General features: G+C 37.6%; 1 protein-coding gene across 3 annotated transcripts in view; it reads left to right on the top strand.

The window, feature by feature from the left end:
• LOC129767227 (klaroid protein) overlaps positions 1-12,258 on the top strand; it is a 35,760-nt gene extending 23,502 nt beyond the window's left edge. Inside the window, exons 5-7 of one of the 3 annotated variants that reach the window (XM_055767894.1) lie at positions 2,801-4,381; positions 6,659-6,771; positions 7,037-12,258. In XM_055767894.1, coding sequence (XP_055623869.1) covers positions 2,801-4,381; positions 6,659-6,771; positions 7,037-7,255 — 1,913 coding nt within the window. In that variant the 3' untranslated portion in view covers positions 7,256-12,258. The remainder of the gene's footprint in view (positions 1-2,800; positions 4,382-6,658; positions 6,772-7,036) is intronic. The other 2 variants (XM_055767893.1, XM_055767895.1) reach the window with 2 other exon arrangements.
• Positions 12,259-15,672: the final 3,414 nt, after the last annotated feature.

Genomic DNA, 15,672 nt, shown 5'->3' with positions numbered 1-15,672 from the left:
TGATACGTTTTATCTACAAAATAAAAAAGGGTCTGAAATTCAATCGAATTCGAAAGGTGTTTCGTGAAGTCACTAATTGAATTTCTATTGGAAAAATTATTTGGAGAGAAATGTGAATGTTCAGAATTATTGGAATCTAGAAACGATTTTGGGCGGGATGAGATTCGCCCAAATCTGCTGGTAATAAAATTAATCAATTGCATCCATTACCCGTCTGCTGTTTATCGGGCGGAAGACGACAGCAAAATAAAATCGACACGAGACTGAGTCAGCCACTCACTGCGGTCAGTGCAATAGAGAATTAAAAATCCCTCGATGAGTGTCGTAAGATTTCAGTTGATCGTCTCTTGTTACACTTTCCGATCAAGAACTCATCATCCGCTCTATGGAATGGGATTAATCGTTTGTGGCTTGCACTCACGATAAAACTTGAGTAGTAGAAGTAATGCTTCGAGAGTGCAAGCAGTGGGGATTCCGCTTTCATATTGCTTTTTTGAGATCTTGGTAGCTCACCGTTCCAAGTATTCTCTCTGTGTACATATGACGAATAAAAGAGCCTCGCCTGCTGGGGGTGATTTAAAAACATCCGACTAGAGGGATATACTTATTCATTGATCGTTGAATGTGATTTTTTACCATCCCTGAGAACAAAAATATGAAAAAACAACATTTAGTTCACCGAATATGCTTAAAATGTAGGAGAAAATAATGAATCTCTCTCAGTGTGTTAAAAAAAAACATGACAATTGAAAATTTTCGGAAAACTCTGAAAGAAAAAGGGAAAATTCGGAAAATTAAATTCCCATATGTTCTACAATAACATAGTGACAAGTGCTGTTAGTCCATTTGATGTTTGCGCTAGCGAAATTGATCTTAGTTCGAAACTGGAAATGGATTTTAATGTGATGAAACGCACTCATATATCTTCTTCTATCTATACCAATAAAAAGTATTGTCGAAAGCGTTGATAAGAGCAGAACTCGAGGAAGGAATTGTCCGATTTAGGGCTGTCTTTGGTCTATCATATTTTCTGTATAAAACATTTATTCCATGCAACGGAGAAACATGTTATTTGCAAGTGGTTGAAAAATCTTGAATGAGAATTGTGTCTGAAAATAATCTGATATTATAATGATGAGTTTTGTTAGAAATACTAGGAATTTTACAGTAAAAGGTAAATTCAACGGGGATTAGAAGATCAATCAATGAACAGTTCTGCAATTGAACCCATGAACTTGCTCATAGTAAGAAAACGTGAATGTTTGAAGGTATTGATAACAAAAAAAACTAATTTTGGGCGGGACGAAGTTTGCCGGATCAGCTAGTATTTAAATAAAAGAGCGGGGTATCTTTTGAATAAAGCCAAATTCAATACAATTAACATTGTTTATTTCTGATTCAATTCAATTTAAAGTTGTATGGTCGTAGAAACGTCCTTTATATATTAGGCTGTCAAAAAAGTCCTGCGGTATTTCCGCGAGGTGTCGTTGTAAGTGCGTAGTTCTAGTTGTATTCATTGTATCGAGTCAGTATCGCGCTATAATATAGTCCTTGACAGTGTTTTGTTTGGTTAAGTCGTTCGTGAGTTACAGTGTCGCAAATATGGAGCAAAATAAAGAGAAAATCCGACATATTTTACAGTACTACTATGACAAAGGCAAAAATGCATCTCAAGCTGCCAATAAAATTTGTGCAGTTTATGGATAAAATTTGATACAGTTTCCATTTCCACCGCACAACGATGGTTTCAACGTTTTCGTTCTGGTGTAGAGGTCGTCGAAGATGCGCCACGCTCCGGAAGGCCTGTCGTCGAAAATTGCGACAAAATCGCTGAATTAGCCGAGAAAGACCGGCATAGTAGCAGCCGTAGCATCGGCCAAGAGCTGGGGATAAGTCATCAAACCGTTATTAACCATTTGAAAAAGCTTGGATTCACAAAGAAGCTCGATGTATGGGTGTCACACACGTTGACGCAAAAAAACATCTTTGACCGTATCGACGCATGTGAATCGCTGCTGAATCGCAACAAAATCGACCCGTTTCTGAAGCGGATGGTGACTGGCGATGAAAAGTGGGTCACTTACGACAACGTGAAGCGCAAACGGTCGTGGTCGAAGCCCGCTGAAGCGGCTCAGACGGTGGCCAAGCCCTCATTAACGGCCAGGAAGGTTCTGCTGTGTGTTTGGTGGGATTGTCAAGGAATAATCTATTATGAGCTGCTTCCCTATGGCCAAACGTTCAATTCGGACCTGTACTGCCAACAACTGGACCGCTTGAAGGTAGCACTCATGAAGAAGAGGCCATCTTTGATAAACAGAGGCCGCAATGTCTTCCATCAGGACAACGCCAGGCCACACACTTCTTTGGTGACGCGCCAGAAGCTCCGGGAGCTCGGATGGGAGGTTCTTTTGCATTCGCCGTATAGTCCGGACCTAACACCAAGTGACTACCACCTGTTTTTGTCCATGGCGAACGAGCTATGTAGTCAGAAGTTTGCCACAAAAGAGGCCTGTGAAAATTGGCTATCCGAGTTTTTTGCCAATAAGGAAGCGAGCTTCTATAACAGAGGTATTATGAAGTTGGCATCTCGTTGGGAACAAGTCATCGAACAAAACGGCGCATATTTGACTTAAAACAGATGATTGTAACTAATTTTATGAACAAATGAAAATTCAAAAAAAATACCGCAGGACTTTTTTGACAGCCTAATATAATAATCTTCAGAACCAATTTTTGCTTGACTCGAGCTAATCCCTGTGTACACATATCTAATCATTGTTCATTCTTTTCCCGTTTCCAGCCTTTCTGTTGGCCGACGAGGAGCAAACAATCGTCCTGCCGGCTTCGAAGCGTGCAACCATCGCGCTATCTTCGTTGGCGCACATATTACCTCCGCTGAGCGCTGAAGAATTCGACAACCTCCGCCGCAGTTTCCTGCGGAAGCTAGACTGGCGTCCGGATCCGCAATTTTCTTGGAGTTCGCTACTACCCACTTTTGTGAGCAGTTCTGGAGGTTCGGTCGATTCTCCGAGTGCCCAGTACGAGAGTTTACGTAGCAACCTACAGAAGACGCTCAGCCCGGAAGAGTATGATGATTTGATGCGACACATCGATGAGTATATCGAGGGCTTGCTGGCGGAGAGATTCCTGATGAGGGAAAAAGAAGCGGCGAGCGTGCCGAATGAAATGAGCCCAGAAATGGCGGTGCATGTGGCAAATGTTGTGCAGCAGAATCTGAAGTCATTCAATTACGAGATTGGCTCGGCCCAGGTGGATCGTGTGGCTGAACAAGTTAAGCAGGAGCTATTGGCAAATTATCCGCATGTGTTCAAACCAACGGAGCAGGGTAACTCGGAAGCATTTGTACTTTCGAAGGAAAATATAGCTGAAATTCAGCTACTTATTAAATCACAAATCGATGGTATTAATGTTGCCATCGATGACCAACAGCTCGAAGATGTCGTTGTGAAAGTTTTGTCATCTAAAAAACTTGTTGACATAATAGATTCGAGAGTTTTACTGAAAACTAAGGAGAGCATGAACAGCTACGAAACTCAGGCAGCTTTGATAGATAATTTGAAAAATGAGATAACTGAAATAAAGGTACATTTCACGGAGAAACTGGCTGCCCGTAGTTTGGTGTTAGAGGATAATCTTAAATTGTTGAGACAAGACCACGCTAGTTTGTCGGATAAAATGAATAGCTATCGGATCGAGAATGATGAGAAGTATTTGAAATTATTAGCTGACATTGATGTGCGGCTAGCCGCTGTTCAGCGGGAACAATTCGCAGGGCTAAATAACATCATCAAGAAGAATATTGTCACTATCCTTGGTTTGAATGTGGCGGAAAATTTCACCGATGAGGACATTAAGACATGGATCAGTAATTTATTCGTGGCAAAGGATTATCTGGAAAATCGCTTGAAAGAGTATCAGGTTGGTGTGAATGCTTTGATACAGAAAGAACTCGAGCGATCAGCTGCGACGCTTATGAAAGAAATTGGTGACAAAATCCAGAAGGAGGTTCTTATTATGCTACAATCACAGAAAAGTGAGCTCAATATTGATGCACAGGCGGGAAAGACAACTTCGTCTGATGGTAGCGGAGGCCTTTCGGAAGTGGACGTCCGCCGGATCGTACGTGATGCGCTCCGTATTTACGATGCGGATAAAACGGGACTGGTGGATTATGCCCTCGAATCGGCGGGAGGGCAAATTTTGTCCACCAGATGCACGGAGAACTATCAGACGCAATCGGCGCAGATTTCGATCTTCGGCATTCCGCTGTGGTATCCGACGAATACACCGCGAACGGTGATTTCGCCCACTATGCAGCCAGGTCAATGCTGGGCATTTACTGGCTTCCCGGGGTATTTGGGTAAGTAATTGTTTAACTTTTATTTCACCGCTATATGTAATGTAGATTATTGCTATCGCGTAAATGTAGGTTCATAGTCTTATAACAGGTATATTTTAATAACTAGAAAGATTTCCAATCATGCAAGGAGAACTTAAGATCATTAATTTCTCAGTGTACTCACAGAGTGCCGCGGTTAGAGCTCGTACTACTACAAGATAAAACAGATAAAATTTGATCATCGTGTACTGATCAAATATATTCGACACAAATCACGGCAAGCAAATATTCAGTTTTTGGATGCTTAAAATTTTTTTCAGTCTGCTCGTCGAACCTGTCGGTATACGGTTAGGTTACCTTAAATATTTCAGTCGATTTTTTCCCATGTTCGATGTTTCACATTGTTTGCCAATATTGATGATTAAAGAGTTACAAACAAAATAGTGTTTGTACCAAATTCAAACCAAACTTTATCTATCAAAAAATGTCAAATATTTGACCTCCGGACAAACAGTGTACGGTCACCTTAACGAATGGCAACAACCGCTTCTTCAGGGATTCAAAAAGTTACCTCATAAAAAATGTTCACCACCTCGAAAAAACATCCTATGCAAAATATATTGAGCTGATATTTTGCATAGGACTTAAGGGAGAGTGGCGCAAAGCGGTCAAAGTTTGAGTTTTTTGAAAATCGAAAAATCACAAGGGAAGTAAAGGAAATCGGGGTTTTAGAAAAAAAAAATTATGCCAAATGTCCTAAAATTGCATGGAACGATCCACTGTCATCTCGAAATAATTTTTTTTTGTCAAAAATCGACATTCTGGGACTTTTTTTTTTCGGAATACGAGACAAAACGAATGGTTTTGGGTACCAATAAGAATAGTTATCGATTTTTCATTCGGAACTTGCTGCGAAATGTTGATTCGCACGATAATATACCCTATGCAAAATATTAGCTCATTAGAACTTCATTTATTAGTGTCGCAGACGTTAAAATTTAAATTTTTTTGAAAAACGGAAGATCACCGAAAATCGGGGTTCTAAAAAAAGTTGCATTACTCTTCAAGATTTACTGGTATCTCAAAAAAAAAATGTTGTCAAAAAAATTTGTTTGGCACTTGCTCGTTTTTTCGTCTGAAAAGTAGCGTTAATACGTATATACCAATGCTACATACTGACACTGTCACTATATATCCTAATTTGTATTGATAATATAAATAAAATTGAGAAAAAAATATTTCCAGTTTTTTTCAAATGCTTTCCAGCTTTTTCCATTTTTTTTCATTAAATTTCTAGCTTTTTCGAAAATTTGGTTGGCATCTCTGCAAAATGGAGACAAATGAAGCGTTTAAGTTTTCCCCAAAATTTGCGGTCCTAATGTCTTAATTGGAAAAGGATCGCCGTGATGACTGTTTTAGTTCGGATAGCATTCTCTCAAGCAAAAGATTTAATGATGAATCAACCCTTTCAACTGATTGTGCAAAACCACGGCTCTTATCAGCACCACTTAAAATTTCAATCAAAAGTTTCTACGCATTCAAAATAATATCCAAAGTGATGAACAAGCAGGTTGAATAGAATAATTTCGTAGTCCTACGTAAAAATGCGGTCGTGTCCTGAACACATCCACTTACAATTTTTTCATAGGTTTCTTGAGGCATACCCAAAGACTTGGCGGTATGCTCACTCCAGCGATTTGAAGGTAACTGCTGTTACTGTGGTCGGGTATGAGCGATCACGCAAAATAATAATTGGTCTTGAAGCTATTGAATTAGAGGCGAATGAACTGCAAAGTTTAAAGCCTCTTAAAAACAAAGAAAGAATGAAAGCTATTGAATAAAGGGAGTTATAGAAGAAACTTATTTTTTTCGTATTATGTGATAGAAAAGTGGCGACAAATGTATTTATTTTGGAAAAAAGGATTTTTGACGAATTTTTAATTGAGGCGTATTCTACGATAGTAACATAACAGTATTTATACTGTTGCTAAATAAACTGGTAATAGGTCCAACTGCTTATTTTCATTACATCATTTAGAGTAGATAAGCTAAGTTAGAACTTTAAGTTGGTATCTAAGATATTTAACAAACAGGAAACTGTAAGATAGCATTGTTACTAAATCAAAATAAAACACTATCAGTGTTCTTCAGTCCATATCCATGTGACCACTAACAGTTGCACATTCTCAACGTCAGAGGTCGTCACTTCCGCTCCATCATAACAGCACCCATTGTTATTTGTAACGCTTTTTGTTTTTCTATATCTTCTTTTCTGCTCTCGTTTTTTTTATCTTCCAGTCATCCAGCTGAATAGCGACGTCGTCGTGACTGGCTTCTCGCTGGAACATATCTCTAAACTGCTTGCACCAAATGGACAGATAGATTCCGCTCCGCAGAATTTCTCCGTCTGGGTAGGTTCCAACAGCCACTGGGGTAGCGTATGTATGTTGTGTGCATGAACAGAGCGGTTCGGTAGTGATGCAGTGGTAGACGTATTTGCATGTGATAATGACATTTAATGCTTTCCTTCCCTCTCTCGATGCCGTTGGTTTCGATTAGTAACCACCTCTTCAGCGATTTCGTTTAGTTAGCTACATCCGAGCGTGTTTGAATTACGATTTATCTTTCGCTCATCACCCACAAGTCTCCAACATTTGTTTTTCTTTCTCTCTGCAGGGTCTCGCAGCCGAAAACGACGCCGAACCGGTTTTGCTGGGGAACTACGTGTACCAGGACAATAACGTTGCGCTGCAGTACTTCCCGGTGGATAATCCTACGCGGCCGGAGCTCCAGGGGCGCACCTTCCGTATTGTGGAACTCCGCATCGAGTCCAACCACGGTAACGTACACTACACTTGCCTGTATCGGTTTCGGGTGCACGGCGAACGGGTATAATACGGAGATACGAGGAGAGGACCTACATCGAAGAATGGTACCCGCCGCAGGGTAATTGTAAATAGTCGAAGGATGGGGACGTCATTTTAACTTATGTTTATATTTTGTACTTTGAGTCTAAATTCGTTCGATACGCTCTTTGTCTTTTGTTGCTTTTATGTTGTTGTTTTTAGTTGTATGATGTGAGGAATCGAAGGCGCGATGATAATGCAATAATCACCATTATGTGTGTGTTTGTGTGTGCCACGTCGGGGAACTTTAGGGCTAGTAATAAGTCAGGAACCAAATCTAGGTGTAAGTTAGTAATGTTATTGTTTGAGAGCTTTCTGTCTATTCGTTTCGTCGCAAGCATCAATTTTCGTTGAAGCATTGTGATGAAACCCTTTACTAACCACAAATTTTGCACTCATCACAAGCTACTTCCCATCCAGCGTGACTATTAAAACCTAATCTGAGTTTAGATTTTATTTAGTTGGAATGAAAGGATTGAATGGTTGAGCGTGAAAAAATATCACATGAGCGTAAAACTGAATTGTTGGAAAGAGTGTGTTTTCGTTCTTTTTTTTTCAATTTTGTGACTCGCTTCCTCCATATGGAATACATATTCGATTATATAGAATGTAAATGTGACTAAAAACTGGAAGGATATTGTCCTGAGAACTGCTGATACTTGTTTTAAAATAAGACGAATTTCATACCAACTCGTCATAGAAGTTGGCAGCACCATCTCAGACAGCAGCGTAACGCTGTGGAGCACAATAGTGACTCAAAAACTATAATAACTACAAAATTTGGGAAACGTACAAAATTGTTCAAATTTTCATGAAAATACATGAAAGAAACAAAACACTTGAAAAACCATTTTGAAATTAGATTTAATTGAAATAATTTTTCCCAAAAACTTTTTTTTTAAATTCTAAAAATATATATATATATATATAGCCCTTACCATTTTCAACAAGTCATCCATACAACGGAAGATGGGCACTTCTACAGGGAAAAAGATTTTCTAACAACAACTTTTTCATGTTTTCTTTGAAAAATTACTATCAATGTTTGACTCGTAACATTTTAGTGTATACATTTTATTTTCTATTTAGAAACACGTCAAGAACATGTCAAACATGAGAATTTGAACACAAAAATACCATATATTCCAAAAACCATAAAAGATAGCAAGTTTCCGTCTTCGACAAAAGTTCATATTTTAATATGATCTAAAACTTTGTCAAATACAATATACTAGAGATGTGCCATCCGCTCATGAGCTGTTCCGAAGAATCGACTCTTTGAAGTGAGTTGACGCGGAACAGCTCGCAAAAAAAATCAAACAGCTCTTCAGCTCACTTTGATGATGATGAAGGAGAGAAAAGAGCTGTAGAATTGAAGAGAGTGTGTGAGCTGTAAGATTCAAATGAACTGACCGTCTCTCGCTCTTCGTGTTAAGACATCAGTTTAGTTTCATTTGTCCCTCGTCTTTTCAACTGTTATATTCGCGTTGACGGCATTGAGCTTTGTTTACCAGTTTAGGGGGCGCCAAAAATAATAATTGGCTCTCAGGCAGAATGAACACGTTTTTAAAATTCAAATTATTAATGAAAATTAACTTCTGTGTATCAAATGAGTATTCTATTTCAATGAAAAACACTTTGTTTGCAGGCGGTGCAAAAATCTCGTAAGATTTTTTTTTTTTGAAGAAAACTTTCTATTGTAATGTAAAGCCTCAGTAAAAATGTCGGAAATGTTATACTCGCCGAGTCTGTTGTAAATAATAGTCTGGAATACGTGTTTCAAGTAATTAATAATATGGTGTGAAAAATTTTTTTTTTTTGCATGTAGTTTTTGATTTTTGAAAATAAAAGAGGAATTTGATTTTTGATTCATCCCCTTAAAGTCAGAAAACACCTTTCTCGCATTAAAAAAATAAATTTATCCAGATTATCTCAGGAGGTGATAGACGACCATATTTGATGATAAAAATCCTCCTACGCATAGGTTCGAACTTCAACAATGACAGAGTTATAGAACTTTTTTTTTGTTTCGGACTCTGTTGTCTCAAACTGGCTCTACATCAAAAAGTACGCTACGGAAGACGATTCTTTTTTTAGTACATGATATAGTAGTGGAACAACTAAATTAGTGGATTTTAATAACATTTTGGAAGTGAAAAACTTAAAAGTTAATAATTTTTAATGTGTTATTGTTAATTTTATCCTAAAAATTTATATTAAGCTAGATTATTTCTATCAATTAAATTGAAGTTCTTTAACCGCTCTACAATTTGTTCTTTGACGCCCAACTTCTATCTTTCTTAATTTGGATTCAATATCCATATAAACAATTCCTGGTGAAAATTCAAGCAAAATGTTCAAAAAACACGATTTTTACCCCACTGTACATGTAATAGACACTTAAACGTCACCTTAACGCTGAAAGGTCACATTTCTTCTTGAAATAAGCCATATTTGAAATATAAAAAAAATATTTTTTTCCAAACTGTATATAATCGAAAAAAATTGTATATAATCGAATCACATATAATCGAGTCTGTATATAATCGAGTCCGACCTGTATTGCTGTCTTGTCAAAGAAAACATGAAAAAGTTGTTGTTAGAAAAAAAATTCCCTGTAAAAGTGCCCATCTTCCGATGTATGGATGACTTGTTGGAAATGGTGAAATGATTTCAATTTTAAAACAATATTTTCAGTATAATCTTCAAAAAAAAATTGATATTTTTTATTAAAATTTTATTTCTCTTACTGCATTCTTCGGCCAAATTTTTGAAGGTATTGTAGTTTTTGAGTTATAATTTTTTGTGAAAAACCAAGAAATTTTGTTGGTCCTTTTCAAAAATTAGTCTAATAATTTTTTAATATTTCAAGTAGGGGAAGACGGGGTAAGACCGCTTGTCGGGGTAAGACGGACCACTCCTAGTTTTATGAGAAATGCTCAATATTTTGATAAATATGCTACGCAAGAAGCATTAATAGCATATTTCCGAAACACCTTGCAACATCTGAGAGCACGAAATGTCAAAACTGTAAATAAAGTTTTCGTCCATCGCGATTGCAAGAGATCTTATTTTCAAGGCAACCAAAATAAGGATTTTCCCAGCAAAAACTGTATATTCCGTTAGTTGCTAGTGTCCCAGTCCTTCAGTAGATTGTTCTGGTTCTTCCTGCGTGAAAAGGTATGTAAAATGTAATATAAATGCGAACCATTTTCGACGATTTTTTAATATCAAATAAAACACTATCTTTTTACTCGTTGAAGCAACATACCTCATCAATTCAACAAGAAGAAGCCAATGTCGGGGCAATAAATTTTTAAAGTGCAATCCGACATTATCTTTTCGGAAGCCGGAAGCTATTTCCGATGCCAGAGCTCGGGCCTTCAACAGGCCATCCGTCACTGAATTTTTCAACCTCCTAACATCCATCACAGAGCACACGAATTTTCGACCGGCAAGGAAATTTAATGTAGACGAAACTTGCGTTTGCACGGAAATACCCAAAGGAAGATTGGGAGATAAATGGCTACCGTATCTATAAGTTTCCCTTTTTTTTGGAAACCTTTACTTGGTACTCTTCCGGTTTCTTGTCCCTAAAATGAAAGGTCCTCGTGTTGCGAAGAGAAAACGTGCTGCAGAGAACACGGCCGAGTTGACTTCCAACGACTACATGGAAGGCTTGAAAAAGGCCAAAGCGTCAAAGGACATAAAGGTATACAAAAAGAACGAAAGACGACTCTAAGGAAACCTAAAGGCTCAAAGACATCACCTACTTTGGGGTCATCCAGACTTCACGTGAATAGATTTTGAGAAATTTTAGACCCACATAGACAATCGTCTTATAGATTCCGAAAATTTAATAATTGTTTCACGAATATTTTCTAAACTCTTTTCTGTGGAATATGGATAACCTTTACAGAAGTTTTTGTGTAGTTTATGAACAACTCGAAAACATGTAGTACCTTAGACAACACTGTTCCTGTTATTTCTACTAGACTAAACTGTTTGAAAATAGTCTTGGTTCGTCTTACGTCGTCATAATCCGTTTTACCCCGCCAGCAAAATAAAAAGTAATTTTCTATCATTTCAAAAATTAATGAAAAGAGCAAAACAATCAACAGCTACACATTTTTAAGTAGTATATTATTATATAATCAATGATATGCGGCACTATAACAGGGAAAATCCCAGAGGAAGTTTAACTAAAAATTGGTTTTCTTAGGGGGGCGGTCTTACTCCGTCTTCCTCTATGCTAAGTAGTTTAAATAATCGATGTCTTCACACCGACAACTTTTCGCTGTAATCTGATGTATTGCTGCCAATGGCCAGTAGAGTTGGCATGAAGTTCGTTATATCAAATATGTATCCAAATTTATGCTCTCTGAACACATTTCATTTTACCTATTTCACCTACTATACTTCCCTTGCTATGCAGCACACCGATAATATCATTGCCCGCTTGAGTTCGTCAAACTCATAAGGATTTTAATAGTTTCACATCGCCGTCTTTCGATAATCTAAGAGTATATAACTATCTTAATTAGCGCGATAAGTACTTTAACTGCACCTAACCGCTTGTGTTAACAATTCGCTCTAGGTTTAAATGCTGTTTATATTTCGATAACTTTAAAACCAGTTAAGTCCCAAAGTCACTAAACTTAGAATTACTTACCAATGAGTCATTCGTCCAAGTGGATCATCTTATGTGTGTATTCGTAATGATAAGGCATAATGTGTTCGTTACTAGGTTCGTTTTGTACCGATAATCGTTTTATCAGTTTATGAAGAGTAGTACAAATTAATCGGTTAACGTCTGTTCTGCTGCCGAAGAGAAGCAACCATTGCGGACAGCATAATTCCATTTCGCAGTATCAAAATTTTTGTTCTATCTGCGCTCAATCCAGCGCAGGTAGCTTTGGATTTTAACATTAAAATTATTGTTTATTCTTCTCGTCCAAATACACTGTAACAGTGATTCGGTTAGTCAATAAATACTTTTACCGTATAAGATCTTTAAAGCGAGTGCCAATCGTTACTGCTGTCTGAAACTTCCGAAATGTCCTTTCCGTTTATAATTATATTGAACCCAACCGGCAGCATCAGTTATTCATGGTGACGATCTGCAGCATCATTCAGTGCTCTAGCATTCAGAGATTCTTCATCCCCCCATTCGCGCTCTTCATCCGGGCAGTTATTTTTAGATAACCTATTTTCCCATTTTCCTGTTGATCTGATATTCAGTGCACTCTATGCCACAGTGTGAAATACATAAGCAGCTTCCGGTGTACGCAAGAAATGCAAGCTAGGAAAAAGGGTGTGGGGGGCGAGTTGTCGTCTCCTTAACTCTTTCGAGTAAATCATTCATTTCACTTAATATTTTATTCAGCTTATTCTAGCCCGCAGAGAAGTGCTGGTTCCGGGCGTTGATTTGAGACATTCCGCCTGAGAAAAGTAATACAATTGCAGTTGGATTCTTGGTTCGCACAACACTTTGTTTGATAGTGCTTCAGGGGTTCATTGATAGCAGTAATGGATAGTGAACGACGTCCTTAATTAGAACAATATGGAAAGATCGAGACAAACCTTGCTGTCGATATCTTCCCCGATGTTCAAAATTCAGAGAAGCCAAATCAAAACAATTTAACGATACGAGTGTAAGGACCTTGGAGGTATCCATTCGGTACTACAAATTTAATAAATAAATCAGTAACTCTATCAAATTAATGTTTTGGGTGAAAATGAACATTTTTCCCTTTTGATCCGCGCGGCGAATGACGTGGGATGACAAAATTTCTTTTCAACAGCATCGAAGCTGTAATGTTAGAGTTGTGCATGAAGAATTTTGTTCACCGTTTAAAACGCGTTATCGAAAAAAAGGATGGTCACATCGATAAGGTCCTGAAATAAGCTTAATTTTCGTTTTTTAAAAATAAAAATCGGTTCACATTTGTAGCAGTTATTAAAATTTGTTGCGTGAGCGTTCAATCTAAAAGACCCTGTAGATTCCACTATTTACGTCGATAAATCTGAGTGTAAAGTGGGTCCGGTGGACAATACTTTGAATCGGGATGTCATACGTGCTTACATCAGTAAGAAGAGTTTCTTAGTTCGCGTATGTCGCTGTAGAATTGTAGGATCTGTCCAAAAAGGTGGGATTGCCATTCATCGTGCCAAGGTAAGATTGGTTCTAAAGACATATGGTCGGTGTTAAGTCAGACCAGACCATGTGACATTTTTATGATTACGAGAAAAACGAGCTTGAAGTTTAGTGCTCTGCAATTTTCAAAGCATTTATTTTTTTTTCGTTCAATATTGTTATCAGAAATGTTAGCTTCTCTCTGGCAATATTTTGACGTATGAAATTTGTAAAAAACATCAAGTTTCATTTCAAAAAAGCTCTAATTTGGCTGCCTATACGTGCATGGTCCACTCTGACTAAACCAAATGAAGCATTTTTTATGATTTTGTTCACTATGACTGAAAAATTTCTAAATATTTCTCAATCAATTAACAATTGTGAGTCAAAGTTTTCCATTCTGTTATGAAAATTAGAGCGAGAGAGGTGCGAGGATGGAACTGTGTAAATATTTGGTTGCGTTCAGCATAATAGTCTCTGTCATCTATTACAGGCATGAATATGATTGCACGGCAAGCATGTTAAATCATAAACTTCACATTTTCAATGATCTTAGACAGTATTCGTCAATAGAATCGCCAAATTCGAATTCATTGTCATCGCTACAGTCAAAATCGCACTCTGAAATAGTGCATTTTGCGATCATTCACTCTGAAGACTAGCATTTTTCACTGATTCGTTTAGTCAGAGTGGACCAAGTTCATTTTTTAATATACTCAGAATGTGCACATTTTACACTAACGGGTTCAAGTACATTTCAACAAGGTACCTATTAGCTTCAAGAAAAAGTTTTGTTGGTTTGAATTCGGCGCTTGGAAATTGTTTAAATTCTATATATAAATGATTTACACATGGTTCATTCTGTCTGCACACGATATAGAGCCATTTTGCCATGGTCCGCTCAGACTGCATACTATGAGGGGTCATACTATCATAACAATTTTGATCAATTATTCCTTCTGTATGCGTTATTTTCCAAATCTGATAAATGTGGTGTTTAGCTTACACAATGCTTAACCAAATGTAATCAATAACTCGAAATTATCAATTTTGCGACTTGGTCCCCTCTGACTTAACACCAACCATATGAGAAGCAGAAGTTGTCAAACAGAGTCGAAAACAAGCCGCGTCCATTAAATTAAGAGATCGTAAATTATATGGTCGCTTGCAGTATGTGTGCGAACTCACGAAACTTATGTCAAGTTTGATTACAAAATGCTTCCGGATGACCAGTATTACACTGTTTGGGATAGTCAAAGTGTTGACGAGGTGGAAACACAGTTTTATATAAAAAAATTCCGTTAAAAGGCAATGGTTTGGCAACCCATTTGTGAGTGTGGCATGTTTTCCAAGCCGTTCATAACCACTGATACAATGAATATCACTATTTACGTCCGAGAGTGCCTGAATTGGCATCTGCTGCCCATGATCCGAAAGTATGATCCCCCAGTACTGTTTTGGTTGGATTTGATATCAGTGCATTGCTCAAAGAACACGATGGCCTGGCACCTTGTATACCTAGTGATTGCGGAAACGAATGGCTATTTTTCAGACTTGGATAAATGGACAAATCCGGAAGGGATCAACAAACTAGAGCAGCGTTGGATGAAGCGTATAAATAAAAATATGTTGAAAAATAAGAAAAGTTTACCCCAAACGATTAAGCTTTTATATTCGCACAGACTCTTCAAACGACCCTCGTATATGTAGAACCTATTCAGTTCAAGGGTTATTTTACATACTGAAGAAATAGTTCTTGATTAAAATTTGGGAGATTTTTTGGCACAGCAGCAATATATTACACCTTTGGCGATTCCAAATTTACCCACTGCGGACTAACCTTATTACGTATTGCGCGAAACATGCTTGAATTGCTTTCTCGTGTCGTGTAATAACTTCAATCTGTTATGAACCCAATATTATAATTGTCATTTTTTTTGAACTTTTAGTGCTACGACACTGACAGTTTAAAAAAAAATGGAGTTTCTATCAAACATGCGTATACTTTCCTGTGTCGGAATTTGTTAACTCGGTATTTCGAGACAGATCAATCGGCAAGAATCCATGCGGCGAAACTGACCCAAAGAATCTACAGCCCGAGCCTTGTCCATAATTAGAAATTCTGTCTTGATCAAATTCTACATTCTACACCTAGGAAAGGTTTGCAACACCCCGACTTGTTGTTTTTGTACAATATGGGGGCTTTTGGTTGACAGAATAGAATAAATATTGATTTGAAATATTTCATATTCTATTGGATCAATGTATTA

This window comes from Toxorhynchites rutilus, chromosome 2, assembly GCF_029784135.1.
Source record: "Toxorhynchites rutilus septentrionalis strain SRP chromosome 2, ASM2978413v1, whole genome shotgun sequence".
Taxonomy (NCBI): domain Eukaryota; kingdom Metazoa; phylum Arthropoda; class Insecta; order Diptera; family Culicidae; genus Toxorhynchites; species Toxorhynchites rutilus.
The sequence above is the reverse complement of the archived record's forward strand: the minus strand, read 5'-3'. Positions and strand labels throughout refer to the sequence as shown.